The sequence below is a fragment of the Phocoena sinus genome, chromosome 4 (assembly GCF_008692025.1).
Source record: "Phocoena sinus isolate mPhoSin1 chromosome 4, mPhoSin1.pri, whole genome shotgun sequence".
Classification (NCBI taxonomy): Eukaryota; Metazoa; Chordata; class Mammalia; order Artiodactyla; family Phocoenidae; genus Phocoena; species Phocoena sinus.
Window position 1 is genome coordinate 47,173,650 of NC_045766.1, and position 17,489 is coordinate 47,191,138.

At 36.9% G+C, this 17,489-nt stretch overlaps 1 protein-coding gene across 20 annotated transcripts in view; it reads right to left on the reverse strand.

Annotated features, from left to right (window-relative positions):
* Nucleotides 1-665: 665 nt before the first annotated feature.
* MECOM (MDS1 and EVI1 complex locus) overlaps nt 666-17,489 on the reverse strand; it is a 567,851-nt gene continuing 551,027 nt past the window's right edge. For 18 of the 20 annotated variants that reach the window (XM_032630292.1, XM_032630275.1, XM_032630273.1 and 15 more), the window contains 6 exons: nt 16,754-16,831; nt 13,104-13,273; nt 11,027-11,171; nt 7,396-7,632; nt 6,379-6,562; nt 666-2,225 (listed from right to left, as the gene is read on the reverse strand). In XM_032630292.1, the coding sequence (XP_032486183.1) occupies nt 2,091-2,225; nt 6,379-6,562; nt 7,396-7,632; nt 11,027-11,171; nt 13,104-13,273; nt 16,754-16,831 (949 nt within the window). In that variant the 3' untranslated portion in view covers nt 666-2,090. The remainder of the gene's footprint in view (nt 2,226-6,378; nt 6,563-7,395; nt 7,633-11,026; nt 11,172-13,103; nt 13,274-16,753; nt 16,832-17,489) is intronic. The other 2 variants (XM_032630277.1, XM_032630276.1) reach the window with 2 other exon arrangements.

Genomic DNA, 17,489 nt, shown 5'->3' on the forward strand with positions numbered 1-17,489 from the left:
GCAGAAAACATAAATTTTCAACAAAATCTGAATGGTTAAAGACATCATAGTAGATCAAGCCTGATGGAATACGGAGCAACTGCTAAATGATTATTTTGAAGAATTTGTAGCAATATGCAGTTTTTGTGGGTTTTTTTGGTAGAGGAAGAAAACTCGAAATCAAATCTACCCTCTGATTCTAACCATGAAAATATGATATTTTGCATGTAGGCAAAGACTTAAAATGATCATAGAAAAGTTAAAGGGTCCCACCACCCCTTTGGGAATCAATCAACAGTATTTGGGTAATTAACAACAAAAATAAGAAACAGAACACCTTTTGGCAGGCACTAGGTAAAATCGAGAAGAAAAACTGTAGGTTGCTCTGTCCTAAGTAAAACGGGTACTGCAGACATGGGGTGATCCCAAGGACCATGTGGTGTTGCACCTGAGCCCTGACTTTGTACCACATGGAGAAAGTCCAGAGCAATGAGTGGGAGATAGTCCAAGTCCCTCTGGGCCAAGGGCTATCCTTCATGTCATCTCAAAACTATACATACATGCTCTACATTCCATGTTATCTATTAGGGCATCAAAGTCCCAGACAGCATATCTTTAAATCACTGGCTCCCAAAGGGAAACCAAAATTGCATGAGAAGGGAAAATACCACACTGTGGGAAAAAAATAACCATTTTTGTAAGTCTTTATTTTTTAGTTGCTCCTCCCATAGTAATGCACTGAAAGGCATAACAGTTTATATTGTACAAAGCATTGGAAGAAAGTACCTCAACTTGCCGATTATTTCAAAATGAGATTACAAACAAAAAGAAAACAAATCTGGTTCCTCGATAAAGGGCAAAATAACTGAATACAGTCTGTTATTTACGTCTCTCTTTTAACATAAGGTCTGGAACACTTCATTTTACAAATAGGATTAACATGAACATAACAACGCACAAGCTTGCAGACAACCAGCATAAAATATGGGGTACAGTTTTTAATCAGGAGAATCATGCTTTCATGAAAGAAATTATAATCGTTTATACAACTGAATCAATTTCAGTATTACAAAAACTAAGTTGCATCTATTCGTATTTAGCTCATTAAGAAGGAAAACAAAACAACAACAACAAAAAGGAATGTTAAGAAAAGCCAAACACCATTTGGCACTCCCATACACAGGTCGAGTCACCTTGGTCCTTGAAATTCAAAAAGGGGTGTGCCTCGGACGTCAGAAAGTAGTGGCTGACTGGAACAGTGCTATTTTAATCAACAAACAATAGTTTGCCAACAAATAAATACATGATACACGCAACACACACAAAAAAATTAAACATTAAAAAACAGTGACATGATTGTCTAAAATTAAGATGTTATTACAAGGATTTGGCAAACCTTCTATTAGCGTAGTGGTACAGCGGTACTGGTGATGAACAGGTTACTTCACTGACTTAACCTCTTTGAGCACTGAACATCCATAGTTTACAATATACACATACCCTCGTTCCCTCGTTTTAAACAATGTACTTAAAGAAGGCAAAAGTTAATGGGGAAAAAAATACTCCCTGTTATCAGTTTCTCTAATAATCAAGTGTGCATTTCATCCAACTACTTCTGTCTTCGAAGGGTTAAATTACGTAAAACTTTAACAAAGCAAGAAAATTAAATCTGTAATTAAAAGCAACTGTTCCCAATCATGTGTCAGGTGATCTTGTACAAAAAAAGAATTCAGTTTCTATGGAGTGTTCATTCGTATCAATGCTGCCATCTTAACTACTCCTCTCACCCACCCGCTCCCAGGGGCAAGGTGAACGGGAAGACGCCTTCTGCCCAGCAAGTTTTTCATTTTTATTGAATCATTTTAAGTCGCATTGATCCTCCAGAAGTCAGCAGCTGCCTTTGCTGTGCAAAACAAAATATCGAGAATAAATAGTTTCTTTTTCTTTCTTTCTTTTTTTTTTTTTAATCATTCAGTTTAAGGTCCCCAGACTTTACATGAGTGACCCTTCAGGTTTATAAGGCATTCTGCTCAGCAGTCTTTTAAATAGTCCTATGTGAAAAAGCCATGCTACCGTTGGACTTGGTCCCATTCTGGTCGACCTTGGGAATGTCATACGTGGCTTATGGACTGGATAGCACTGGATTCCGCCGCAGCCCTGGCCATACTGTGCCACACGTTGGAAGAATTGTGGGATGAAGAATGGAGGGACTCCTTGTCGGACAATGACAACATCATAGCATATGCCTGAGGTAAAAAGGAGAGACTCGGTAAATGGCATTTGAAAACCATCACTCTTCATTCGAAGGATATCTTTGGTGAATGTTACAAAGAGAAGGGATCCTGAGAAGCATCCCTCAGGGGTGTGTTGGGAAGAGTGCGGGACATTTTCTTGTGCTATAATGACATGGAGTTACTGCTGGCCTTCATTGCCTCGGGGCCACAATAGTGACACGATCTGCAGAACAAAACATTAATGACCCAACCTAGAATGACAAGAGCACCCCCATTAAGAAACAGGAGCCATCCCCCTCCCCGACCATAACTATAATAACCATCCATCCACTGTTTATGCACATGTTCAACTCACCCCAAATATGACTGAATGCTTACAACTGAAACTGCAAATACAGATAAGAGACAGGCCTGCCTTGACAGTACTGTGGTCCAGAGGAAACAGTCCCACGGACTCCTGCACTGGATAATTGAGAGCACTGAAGGTGAAATGACTCGCCCAAAGTCACTCACCTAGAGGGAAGGAGGCATAAGTAAAACTTATTTCTGCCCAGCTTTGAATGCTTTGCCCACTTCCCCTCCACGCTTGAAGTATTCAATGCTGACACTCAAAGACCTTGAAAGTCGAGGTAAATCAAGTCGGTTCTACCAAAAAATGAAACAACACAAAAGACCCAGCAAAGTTCTAACCCTGTGCGCCAGTATCTGCCAGCAGAAGGTGCACAGGGGTGCTCTGTGAAGAAGTGCTCTTTCTTCCTTATTATCACGTCAAAGTCCAAATAGCTATTCAGAGAATCTCCCCATTTGCTGCCAAGTAAAATATTCAAATGAAATGTTTGGTCTTGACTTAGGAGTGAACTTTTCACTGTTGATTTGTTGGTCTCATCCACTGCTAAACTTGCTTGTCAAAATGCTGCTGAAGAGGAATCATTAAAGTCCTGCCAAAGACATTCCACCATCGGTAAACAAAGACAAAATGCCTCCGTTGTTAAGCAGAATTTCATCTCTGGGAGTCGTGCTGAGACATGTGGCCGGTCTGTGGTTTCTTCCGTAATCATGGCATTCAGTTAGAAAATCTGCTCTCGCAGACTGATTTTGATTTGCTGGGTCATTGCTCTCAATGTACACATTTGACTTTTATGTATGCTATTTGCCTTCCGGACCTCTACAAAATCTCCGCAGACATGTTACGAATATTTCTTAAGCATCTACTCTATGCCAGGCACTGTGCTAGGTCCCAGGGAATCAGGGATAAATAACATAGAGTCTTTGTCCTTTGTAGGGTTTAAAGTGTGGGTGAAGTGAGCATTGAACTTTATTCCAATCACATACCCACATTTAGAGATCAAGATGAACACTATTCTGAAATGGTTTTAACAAAACTCATTCTTTTTTTTTAACTCATTCTGATATGTGGAAAAATAAAAGGGATTACAAGAGAAAAATTTGAAATCCTGAGGTCGTTTTTGTTTTTTTTTAATTTATTTTTGCCTGCGTTGGGTCTTCATTGTGGCGCGTGGGCTTTCTCTAGTTGCGGCGAGCAGGGGCTACTGTTCCTTGCGGTGCGCGGCCTTCTCATTGTAGTGGTTTGTCTTTTTGCGGAGCACGGGCTCTAGGCGCATGGGCTTCAGTAGCTGTGGCTGGCGGGCTTAGTTGCTCCGGGGCATGTGGGATCTTCCCAGACCAGGGCTTGAACCCATGTCCCCTATATTGGCAGGAGGATTCTTAACCAGTGCGCCACCAGGGAAGTCCCGAAATCCTGAGTTTTAATCCTGGCTTTTAACCTGCCTCTATTCAGCTAGCTGCGTGACCTTGGGCAAGTTGCTTAATCTTTCAAGGTTACTTCCCTCATGTGAGATGTGGATAATAATAACAAAAACTTAGCTCCAATGGTTGTGGAGGAACCACAGCACTAACTTACATAAAGTGCTTAGCTTAGTGTCCCTGATGTAAATAGTACCTGTTATCATGAAACGAATTTTTGTAGGATAGAGTTTTTCAGGGAAAACTCTATACAGAAGGCAGCCACTGTTGTATTAGTCAACTATTTTGGATTCAATCACTATAAAAATCACAGAGTAAATATATGAGTTTTGAGTAAAGCATCTGAATCTATTCAGATTCTAGAAAATGATAAATATGGAATGTCTGCCTTTTGGTAATCAAAGGAAATAAACATTTTCATGCACGAGGATCAGTGCTGAGCACATAACTGACAGTTAATGACAACTGAATGAATGAATGAAGTCTCATGAAACAAAGTCAGTTTGCAAAAAGGCATGACCATCTTCAGATTGATATATATATATGACATTATCAAGTAATAATAAAAATATGAGCTAAAATTGCAAAATGCAAGTATTTCTTGCGAAGGTAATTGTTAGCCCAGCTGGGCCGGGACTTTATATACCAAAATGCTGGTACTGAAATACATCATTTCCATTATCTTTAAGTTCCCAGGACCCTTTGCTTTCTATCACTGTGACAGTTTCAGGAATTTTCAGGTAATGTGCCTTATAATGTCATAATTTGGGGTGGAATAATTAAAAGAAATTTTAGAAAAAGAAAGAAAAGCTGGCTCCCCCAGTTTCTCTGATCCACTAGCAAGGAAGAACGGGAAATCAAGAGTTAAAAAAATATATTAGACACTTCTCACGGCTGTCTCCATGTGAGAATGAGATGTCTACTCTGGCTGGTTTGCTTTTTTTTTTTTTTTTTTTTTTGCGGTACGCGGGCCTCTCACTGTTGTGGCCTCTCGCGTTGCGGAGCACAGGCTCCGGACGCGCAGGCTCAGCGGCCATGGCTCACGGGCCCAGCCGCTCCGCAGCATGCGGGATCTTCCCGGACCGGGGCACGAACCCGCATCCCCTGCATCGGCAGGCGGACTCCCAACCACTGCGCTACCAGGGAAGCCTCTGGTTTACTTTTAATGTTAGAAAATGAAAAATTCATTTTTATCCTCATTCAATGATAGAGCAGGAAGGGACATTAGACATCTTCTCCACTCACCCCACTTTACAATGAGGAAATGATACCCATAGTTGTGAAGTGATGTTCTCAAGCTCATGAAGCTAGGCAACTCCAGAGTTGAGGCTGGGTGCTTTCACTTCAATTCAGAAAGAACATTTATGTTGCCTATTACCATACATGATATCTTAAGACTTTTTATTGACTTTACTGATACTTTCAAACTTGTATTATCCCACTGGAGTGTTTTCCCCACTTTAGTCGCGATATGACCACATTTGCTGTTAAGACCAGTTCAAAACATCTCATCCACGTAAGAAATTTCCAGATGTAGGAGTTAATATGGTCACATGGTTTGATATGTCAGGCCACCTCTAAAATGAACTCTGGATCAAACAATTAGACCAAAGTGACCAACAGATATAACAACAGAAAGTTTCTTTTTTCTTTCTAAAGAAAGAAATGGACCTGAATAAACAACCTGGTTGAGTGCAGATGTCAAGTAGAAAGGACTGACTTCCCTTTTTTGTGAAAAAAGAACTGAGGCTATGTTCAGTGGTATTTATAGATCCTTAAATGGATTTATTTTGGCCACCATAGTGCTGATAGATTGCTATAGACCTCAATGAACTTGGGTACCACTCATTCATTCATTCATTCATTCAATAAAAATCGATAGGGTTTATCTCCAGGTTTGCCATTAAGTTGCTACAGACTTTTGGCAATTCATTTCATCTCTGACCCTCTGTTTACTCCTAAATTCTATCATTAGATGAGTTGTTTATTAATTATGTACAGTAAGAAACAAAAATAGAGGACAGAATTCACTTTCCAAAAATCTCAAAATGCAATTAGGCTGACAAAAATTATAGACACAAAGCATTAGAAAATAACTCTGAAGTAATATACAAATAGGTGCAAGTGAACATTATGGACCATCTATACAAAGGCAATGTAATTGCAGAGGAAAGGGAAGATTATTGGAGGTCAGGGTTTGACACAGAAATTTCTGTGCAGAACCCAGTCATATTAATTGCCGTAGGGGTTGACTATTTTGGATTCGGTCATAGACAAAGATTTGAACGTTTTGAGTAAAGCATCTGAGCCTGCTCAGATTCTAGAACATTGCAAAGGGTATCCGCCTTTGGTGTCAAAGGCACAATGTCATCAGGATGCTATACTGTAGGAGAGTATGTACCTGTGATTTGGACTTTCTGTGTAACGGCTGTTTAAGTTCCTCTGGCACATGGGAAGCACTGAAAGAAGACACCTCAGCTTCAGTATATTGATTATCTTCCATTTTCCTCATTTTGAGGCTATCTGTGAAGTGCCTTATATGATCTAGAGCAGAAAGTCCAGTTTTATATTCTTCCTCTTTATACCTAAAATGAACCAATGGGAAAGCACAGAGGGTTTTTTTTTCTTTTTCAGTTTGATATCCAACCAAATCACTTTTCATTTGAGTCTATACACTTGTCAAACATATTATATTTGCAGTAGAAAGTAGCCTGCATCAATTCTTGGGTTCTTTAAAAAGCTTACAAATATTCTATCTTATAAATATATTTCTTTTCAGATTTTTCATGACTAAAGCAAGAGTGTATTTGAGATAAAGAATTAAAGTCAATGACATGGGAAGTCAGCAATGCAGTGGAGACAGAGTTCATATGTTTATAATTTCCATTTAAAATAAAGCCAGTTACGATTATACTCGTTTGGCACCAATTATCCCTATGAAAATATAATATTCCCATCAATTTAACTATTGGGCTAATTTTTTCCATTTAAATATCTATCATCTATATAGATTCCAAATATATCAAGTAAAGTGAAATTTATCTCAATAATATTGAATAATAACACACCAGATAAATTGAATAAATTAGATAATGTTGAAATCTCTATTTTTCTTTGAGGAGAAATAGGTAGAGTCTAAATAAGTGATTGTGTACTTGTGTAGCTCTCATTTTACCCTTCCTTCCTCAGGTTAATCAGAGTTTCACCAATACTGATGTATTTTTATGCTTGCGGATTATGTTGATGGCCACTTTGCTTCCATCTTTTAAAAATTAATCCACTGTGTATGCCTTGCTAATTCAAGTTTAGTTTTTATAATTTATTGCTCGCAAATTGCTTAGCACCTGGAATAGTGCACTAATGGAAGAACACAGCAGCAGGGATTGTAACCCTATGTGGATCTACTTTTGCTTCTCACCTCATTGGGGACGCCTTGCAACTCATCTCCAGGGCGCTGGTGTCTTCGTAGTCATCCTCATGGTTTCCTTCATGTAAAGTACTTGTCCCTGGTTCCTTTCCTGTTTTCCCAGTAATATCATTGTCTTCATCCTCCTCATCTAACAACACCTCGTCTTCCACCTCTTCATCATCCAGTAAGTCTGAATTTTGACTGGTCACCAAAGCCTTTTCATCTTTAAAGTGACTGCCATTCATTCTTTCAAAAGCATAAAAAAGAAAGAGATTCAATTGCTGGTATCATTTGTAAACGTGCAGTTAGCTCTATTATCACGTCTTCCTAGCAACAATTTAATTTTCAACATTTGTAGAGCAAATTTTTTATTGTTTAGGCTTTATGGTAACCATGGGAAAACAATGTAACCTCACAAATGAGAAAATGAAGAAAAAAAATAATTGTGTGATTATTCAGATTATAAATAGAGCCTCTGGTCGAACTGGGAAAATAATCTCGGTCTCCTATTTCTTATCAGGCCTTTGCTTGATAAATGATATTGTTATATAGGATATAAAAAGCACACAAAGGTTTTCTCTAAGTAAAATTACCTAATTACCATATAAGTATGCACCATTTAAAAGAACAGATTTCTGGAAAACCCATACCCCTGAGCAACACTGCCAAAGCTTCAATACACATGCTTCAAGTGAATCTAAGAGTTCAAAGAAAATGTTAAAATAGCCGCCAAGGACTAACCAGTATTTGCTATTTCTAGGTGACATTGGTGGGTATACGGCACTTAAACACTCTACTGAGACTTGAAAGTGTTTGAGTGCTCATTTATTCGTACTTTGTTCAAATTATCCTGGATGATCTGAATGTAAAAAAATTCCTTGTTTCCCAGGATAACATTGGGGTGGGAAATGATATAAAAATGTAATTGTACAAATATCTTTTGAAGCTTACTTAGCAAGTGTGTATAACATAATGATGCAAAAGAAGACTATTATATTTAAAAAGCCATCTGTGATATTTTAGTCTGTGGTGGCAAGGATTGCAATACATGCTTCGAAAGTTTAATTATAAAAGAAACTTAATAACATAGAAGTCCCCGTTTAAAACTTTTGAGGGCATTTATGAAACTAGGATAAGCTTTTCAGGCTTTAAAGTAAACATTAAAATATGTGTAACTTGAATTTAAGTTTCGCTGTAAGGTTTTAAAGTTGAAACTGTTATAAAACAATTATAAATGTTTTAAATCTCTCTTCCTAACTTCCTCCTTTTAAAGATATATGATCAGGGAAGTTAAGGCAGTTGCCCAAGTACAGAAAGCTTGATAGAAATTAACTCATCCTAGGCATCCAGGTGTCCTGATTCCTGGGCCATTCAGAATCTTTCAATTTTGTCTTGCTCCTTTACCTATTTACTAATTCAGAAAACTTGCTGAGACTGCTAAATTATTGTTACAGTCATGTACAATTTTCACATTTAATGTAACTATTTTTCAGATTATGGAAAACCAGGTATCAGCGATAGACCCCCATCACTTTCCCACATTTAAAAAAATGAGTATAATTTAATACTTAGATTTCTCAGAGCAAAAAAAATACATAAATAAAACAATTGTGGATGTGACAGATGTACACAGTAAAAATTCATTTGACCAGAAAAAGTCATATCATCATTAAGTTTTTTTATACAATCCGTCTCTTAACCTCTTTTATCAAAGAATGATGAAAACATGTTTTGCACAGACATAAATTATTAGTTTCCAGTTACACTGCCAACTTGCTAGCTTGAATGGATCGAAATTGTTGTTTTAAAGAAATGAAAGAAAAAGTAAAAGAACAAAAGAGTGCATGGATGAAAACCAAAAGTAACAAAGCCAACGTGATTAAGAAAACCTATTTGTTAATTATGCTTTCAAATGTGGCAATTTATGGGGGTTAAATTATTCATCAAAAGTAGTCTGATAGGAGTTGAGGGGAGAAAAGTTGGATGACTCAGTCTTCTTACTTCTATGCTGTTTAGACATGTTGAAGCCAGATGTTGCAGCTTTATGGTTCACAAATCTCCAGCTAAGGGCTCGAAATCTGAATAGGAGTCTCAGAACACAAATGGTGCTTTTTGTTCGCGATTTCTTATTTGTATCATGTAACTGTCACTAACAAAATGTCAAAATTATCAAAAGATCATGACTGTCTTTCTTACTTGTCTTTAGTACTTTGTACTTCTGATATCTGCCTCACCTCTCTCTCTCTCTCTCTCTCTCTCTCTCTCTCTCTCTCTCTCTCTCTCTCACTCACACACACACACACACACACACACACACACACACACACACACACAAGGGCAAGCAGAGGGAAAGACATCCAACTGCACAAAGTTATAGTTTTATCAGACTTCTGAGAGGCTGGGAAGAGTCATGCAATAGCAGATATTCTCTCCTTGTTCCCTTAGAAACAATTTTATACAAGTTGAAGAACAGAGTGGTCATATATTTTTATGTTATCTTGGAAAATAATGTTTATTTGATACTTGCCTTAATGGAAAAAAGTATCTAAAACAATTAACTTTGACTTTTAATAGCATCAAAGATAGAGAACACTAACAATAACCCTTGCATGATAAAAAGTCATGGAACTTTCATTAATTTCCTGTTACATTAAAATGTACATTGCAGCATGCTAATTTAATAGGCCATTGGATAGTTATATTCAGAACAACATAGTTCTCAATATCAGATATTTAATTGTAACTTATAGATAAGAAAAATTAAACCCGGTAGTTTGGGTAAAATAATGTTTCATTTACATCACATAAAATGTAAAATACTAGATAAGTATTCATTATCAGCATCATTAAAAGATTTTCTATATGAATTAAGCCATATGTGCCTGATGTTGATAATGACAAGAGGGAGCCAGTGCACCTTAAAAACAAGGATGAGTATACCCACTGAAACAAACGTGCCAGAATTAAATGAGGATGCACCTGCGAGCATACAAGGAAGGGATAGAATCTTATTCAGAAGTCACAAACGGTTTCTAAAAAGACATTTGGATGACATTCAATAAGTATTTTATATGTAAATATCTACAGTATGTATAAATATATACAGATACATATACATACATATATATATAGTCATATAATATATATAGTCACATACTCTCTGTATACATGATATATCATATGATCTATAATAGTAACCGCTGTTAGCCAGTGATTCAACTGAACCCCTGTGGTGGCTTTCCCTTCTAGTTGGAAAGTTTTGATAAAATATTCTAATTAGCTATCAAGAGAGGCAGAACAGAATGGTGGTAAAAGCCTGGGCTCTGGAACCACAGAGCCCAGTTGAATCCCATTTATTACTTAGGTGACTTTGGGCAAATTATTTAACCTTTGATGTCTCCATTCCTGCACTGATAAAATTATATAACAGTAGTCGCTGTCTCATAGGGTTATTAGGGTAATTAAGTTAACTAATAATATAAAGTGCTTAGAAGACCATTTGGTATTTAATCTGCACTAAATAAATACCAGCCATTGGTGGCAGGAGTAAAGTCGTGTCACAAGAGTGAGCACTGCAAATGTATTTGAAAACGTTCATTTGCGAAATCATCGACTTTAAAGAGGAAAAAACAAGCTTTACCTCTCTTCTGTGTTCCTGGGAGACTGGCTGCTATGGTTGCTATTCCCGATGAAATTTCGAATTTCTGTGAAGTAAGCATCTTCCTTGTCATCGAGAATCGCACCTGTACTTTCCAGTTCAGAATGAGGCGACGATGTGGCCGTACCTGAGAGGAGAGAGAGCCTTTTGTGAAAAAGACTATTATTTATAGGGCAACTTATTTTGAATCTCATACCTTCTTCATTTGATCAGTGCTGTTTCCTAAAACAGGCTTTTTCAAATATTAATAATGATAACTTTAGGAGGTCACAGTCTTCCCAATTTTACCTCAGTACCCATGCCAGTGAGGAATGGGGACTATTTTGAACCATTGAAATAGTGAGATACAGTCACCCAAAGATGCCGTTTCTCCCACTAGCTTCCTCCTTTTCCCACTGTGACATGGGAACATTTTAATTTGTAGAATGAGAATATGGGGTGAGGCAAATTATAGAGAGGTCTTACATACATTCTGCAGAAGAAACTGTATACCTGGTTGCAGTCAATATGTATTTATTGCCCCTGTGCTAAAGTATGTTATCAAATAAAGACTGAACACATGCTGGAAATACTGCATTTTGATTTGGTGGATTAAGCCGTGGGTAGACTCAGAACACACCAGTCGAGAGACAGTTGTGGTATAGTATTAAGAGGACAATATTGAGTCTGTGGATTACAGAATGATTGTCAGCTTCCTTACCTATAAAATTAGAATCAAAATACCTGTATCACAGATTATTCTAAAGTTTCCATAAATTTACAAATTATAAACACTGTATAACATGTGGTCAAACTTTATAGTAACATTTGCTTCATGCTGTTTAGCGTGCCCACAAAATATCTACAGTTTAATAGTTCATCACAATAGTCTAGATGACAAAAACAAGAGGTTAGAACACCCCTCAGCTTAACAAAGTTATAACCTGGACCAAAAAACAAGTATTCAAATTTGACACATTATATCTTTAACTTATTTATCTTCTGAAATAATTTTGACTAGAAAAATTATAGTGGTATACTGTAAGAAAGTGTAGCCACTTTTGTGTATTGGATTAGACTTCTGCCTCTAAAGTCCAATATTTTAAAACCATGATCATTAGATTTTTGGCTTTAAGGGAAACGAAGAGTATATAGTTCATTCAAAATCATAAGCAATGTTCCCGTACAACAGAGGACGGATTAATAATAAAATAATTTCCTTCACTAAAGATTACTACTTTGTATAAACCCAACTTTTCTCTGTTCCTAAAATCCTTTTCAGGAGCTGCATGCACAACCCCTCTCCTCACTTCTAAGTCATTTCCTTAATTCTCTAGAAACAAATTATGGCTACATAAGTTGGTTTCACACACACATGCCAGCTGCTAAGCATTCATTAATCGTTTATTATCTAAGCATTAGAAACCAAAGGCAAGAAAACCTACCATGTCTTCTGCTAACTATGCGCTGGTACGTCTGGGTTAAGGGAAGCCTAGTTTTTTGCCACTTTTCACTTAATTCTACATTGGAATTTGTGACCAAAACCACACACCACTATCATTCGCTACGGGTTACTCTGATCATGTTGACAGTCTTCAATCACTCATCTCTAAACAGGGTCCCCTGGAGAGGTCCTCTGAACTGCAGGCCTTCTGCAAAAGCAGCCATGGTTTCTAGGTTAATACTCAAGAGCGTGGCATCCTGGGGCTCCACTGTGGTCATCCTGCCAGGCTGGGGGCCACGTTCTGTGCCAATAGATGGAAAGATCGTTCTCTGCAATTTAGGAAACCTTGGTTCATGAGTCTCCGGTGAGTTCGGGTCATGGTTCTCTTCGCTTGAGACTGCCCACTGAGATGAATCCAGGAGAAAATAAAATCATCCACATAAAGCTCTGAGCTGTATATTATTCAACGATCACATCATTCACTTCATTCAAAAATCTCAAGGGAAACGTGCTGCAAATTTGCACAACAGGATCTGATTCTCGTGTCAAAGCGGAACGGGAGAATGCTCACAGCTGTCTTTTAAAATAAGAAAAATAAGCTACCATCTCCTCCTCAAAACGCAACTGATGACCTACCAGACATGTTCCCATTCTCGTGCTTCTTTAGGTGTCTGTCTAAGTTGGTTTGTTGACCAAAACACCTATCACATAAGTGACACTTAAAGGGCTTCTCTTTATTGTGGATGTTGCGAACATGCCGCTGCAGGTTAGAAGATATGCTGAATGACCTGTCACAGTACTTGCATCTGAAAAACAAACACAGAACGAATATTCGCAAGCAAATCAAAAGAGAGTTCTCAAGACAAGCAAACCAGATCTCCGAAACTATCACTGCAGAGAAGATTACTATCCACACAGCCAAGATTTCAATTCCAATAAATAGACTTTGATTGCATTAAAGATTTTCATGACTTCATAAAAAACCATAATAAAATACTTCATAAAACACCATAATAAAATCACAAGTTTATGAAGGTAATCAGTTCTAATACTTCAAGTAAAGCTCACAAAATTAAAAATATTAAGAAATAGTAGTTTTGTTTTACCTTCTGCTTAGGACAATACAATTAAATCTTCTGTAAACAAACATGAAACAGACTCACATATTGTTCAAATAAAGTAAAAAGATCATTTTTTAATTCGAAACTTCTGAGCCTGATTAAATAATTTCTTAGTCAATTCATTTTCTCAATTGCTAATCCTGAAGGAGAAATTCTGTTATCTTCTCCAAAATAACAATAAAGGTTCCAAACTCTTAAAACTGGGGCAATGTAATAGTTTAGTCTGATACCAAAGATACCGATTTTCATAATCTATAGTTATTAGGGGCCCCCAAAGCCTTTATTGTGTTAACGTTTAAACCGTCACAAAAGAAAGAGTACCACTAAATTCTCCTTTTCAGATAAAAACACAAGGTCTTTGCTAACCCCCTCTCTCTGGATTCCCCCCAGTTTTCCACTTTTATTTTTCCTAGAGTCTGTGGCAGTTCTGAACCAGGTCAGTTTTTTCAGGAAAGTACATATTATTGCCTGGCTAATTGTTTCTGCCTTCCATGATATTTAAGATAAAAAATCATAAATTACTGAAGTTCTCCTTCAGTCACAAAATAAAAATGTAACCTCCCACCCTCTCCCCTTCCCACCAGCTCTTATGGTGAGGAAGAAAAGTGATAAATGACAAGATTTTCTCCTCTGGCATTTTAAAGGGTGCATTGTCTGTTTACATGATCTTTTGGTACATGTGTTGCGTAAAAGGAAAAATCAACTTTCTCTAGATAACTTTCAAGTGAAAATTTCTAACTTAGCAGCCAAAAAATCCGAAACTCATTCTTCCGTGTGTGAAGGGCCCTTCTCCCACTTCTGAATGCAGACTCAGCAGTTCGAGGGACTCTACGTCAGAAACTGCCCCACTCCATTCAAAGTGTTTGGGCTTTATGGCTGTCTCTACATGAGGCCAGATGTCCAGTTAGTTCGGTGGGGAAATAAATCTGTTAAACTAGTTACATTGTCATCGTATCAGTAAACCTACTCAAGGGCTGATTCAATTTCCCTCCTAAAACACCATTCTGGCACCATGAGGTTCCTCAAATTTAAATTAATAATATTAACTTTAAAATGGGTAAAATCCCACATTGATAGTAGTTGTAATATTTAAGCCTCTGTTTTTGAAAAAATATATATATGGACTCTTGGCTTTCTTTGAACTTCCAAGGCCCACTGCAATGAGAACCATGGTACAGTTAGCACAGTTGTGTTGTCCTAAGCAGAATAACCTAGGAAACACTGATAGAGAAAACTTAAACTCCTATCAAACTTTTTAGAAAAATTTTCACTCAAAATATTTTCTGCACAAATCATGAGGAAGAGAGATTTTGACTTTGACACGCTTCCAACTGTCTGCTTATAGGCACAGAAGCTGTAAATCCAATAAATATCATCCACTCTAATAGAATCAGTCAATAAGGAAGTTTTAACCAAAAACCATCTGTTACTTTGTATCTTTCCTCTGCTAATATCTTGGCCAAATGTCTGAGTGCTCCTAAATAATAATCATTCTATTCTATTCCAGTAAATTAGTTGGTGGTCAAGAAACAGCTCAATTCAGAGCCTAAGTTTCAGAAATTCTAAAGAGGAATACATAACACACGCGTGAGCATACACGATTAAGCCTTCCTGGTTACTGGATGTAAACACAGGGGTCAAGGGAGCCTTTCAGATCATGGTATGAGATTAAAAACGCTGACTTGAGAGTTCCAGAACTGGGTTTTAATTTTGGGTCTATTAATACCAGACCTTACAGAAGGCAATTAGCATCCCTGGATCTAAATTTTTTTACTTGTAAAACAGAAGAGCTGGACAAATAACTGTTTAAGGTCTTCAGCTATGAAAAATTCTGGTTTGCGTTTTTAAAAATATATGTACAGTAATAGCACCGTTTACAGGGTAGAGTGAAACCACTGAATTCAGGTACAAAAAAAGAGTAAAATGAGCATGGTGTCATAGTCGCGTACCAGACCCTTGGCCATAACAAAATGTAAGTGTGGAAATCTTTCCTCCACTTAAGCAGAATTCCTTGGATGTGACATTTTCTCAAAAAAGGGAAATCATCTAACACTTCCCATTTTTATATCTCTCTGAGACCTACTATATCAAGTACATTCTATCACATATAAAGTCATTTATAAATATCACTTATGATTAGTGATTTACAAAACATGTAGGAAAGCAACGAATTTAAGAAAATACTTTATTATTTTCTGAGTTTAAGTCCCTCCAGTTTTCTCCTAAAATTTCTCCTAAAATTTGAACAATCTTCAAATGAACATTGGTCTGCCCATTTTCTTATCCTCGTATGTAAAAAAAGTCTTTGAAAGCTGATAATTCATTTATTTTAATGACAAAAGCATTCAGACAAAAATAATTTTACACATATGCAGTGCATAAGAATTTCAAAGCAGAATAAAATTACGATATTACTTAAGAAAAATAACATTCATTCTTTGAAGAAATATTCATGAGTACCTAATACTGTGTGCAAGGCATACACATTCAACAATGTCGATGATATTTTAAAACTGGAATGGAGAATGGTGGTTAGTTTCGTTTGTTAGTAAACAATAATATTAAAATTAAACACAGGTGCCATGTGTCATATGGCTAATTTTGACACTTAAGAGAATAAGCTAAGAAGAACTTGAGAAACTGTTGACAGAATTGCTCCCTTCCTATAATATATTCTATTTTATCTGTTCTACCCCTAGCTCCCTTTTCTTCCTCCTCTCCAGGTTTAAAATTTATTCTTTAAACCTCCTAATGGGACCTGTAGACATTGACTTAGCTGTACTGGGAAAACAAAGATATATCCGGGTTGTTAATTCCTAGCAGAGATTTAAGGCTTGGAAGAGGGAAGCTGCAAGATTATGATTATTGTCAATTAAAATGGCATGAATCACTGAGGAGAGAGAGCACTTAATTTTAAAAATGTATAGCAGTTCTTAAACGCTTATTCTATACTAGACACTGCTAGAACTTTTAAACTGAGATATAAGAAGACGATTCAAGAAATTAGGACTTTTCTAAATTTTAACCCCAGCCATTAGTTAATTCTTCTTTGACTCAAAACTGAACAGACAGACATTCACAAAAATAGCCTCTTTTAAAATTCTGGCAATGAGCCTACTTTATTACAATATTTATCAAGACATTTAGTAAAAATCATTGTCAAACCTGTAAGGCTGCTCTCCTGTGTGGGTTCTCAAGTGCCGTGTCAGGTTCGCAGATCTTGGAAAAATCTTGCCACAGTATCTATTATGAAAAGATGTTTATAAGAGAAAGTCAGCACAATTGACTGTATTCCACTCAAGCTGCATAGAAGCCAGATGCTTATTCCTGAATTAATTAATCTCGCATGGAACTCACATGTCTTTGGTATTTAAAATTTGCAACAAAGCCATTCTACAGATATAAATAACTCTACAAATAAAGACTGCGTTATGAGATCCGGTTGAATTTGCTCATGCATAAGCAAGCAGTTTATGAAAACAGACTTGAGTTTTGATGACCCCCATGCTCCTCTTTTATTAACTCTGTATCTTTACATTCACAAAACTGAACCAGACAAGGGGATTAAAAAATGACAAGAGCCTGTGATTCTGGGTTGATGTAAACAGATTTCAAATGTTTCAACTCATTTTACGTGTTAGGCACAGTGACCACTCTCTGTACATTGAGTGGTATCAGATCAGACAAGATTCTAAGACCTCATCCATCAAGGTAGGTTCCTATAAAAGCTTTTCTGGAAAGAAAGTGACACATTTTCCAAACAGCAGATAAATTGATATGCCTGAGTCAGATGCCACAAATTTCTGAAGACAATTCAGAAATTGTAAGTATGATTTATTAAAAAAGAAAACAGAAACCAAAAAAGAGCTTTACTGTACTATTGATAACAAGAAACTTATTA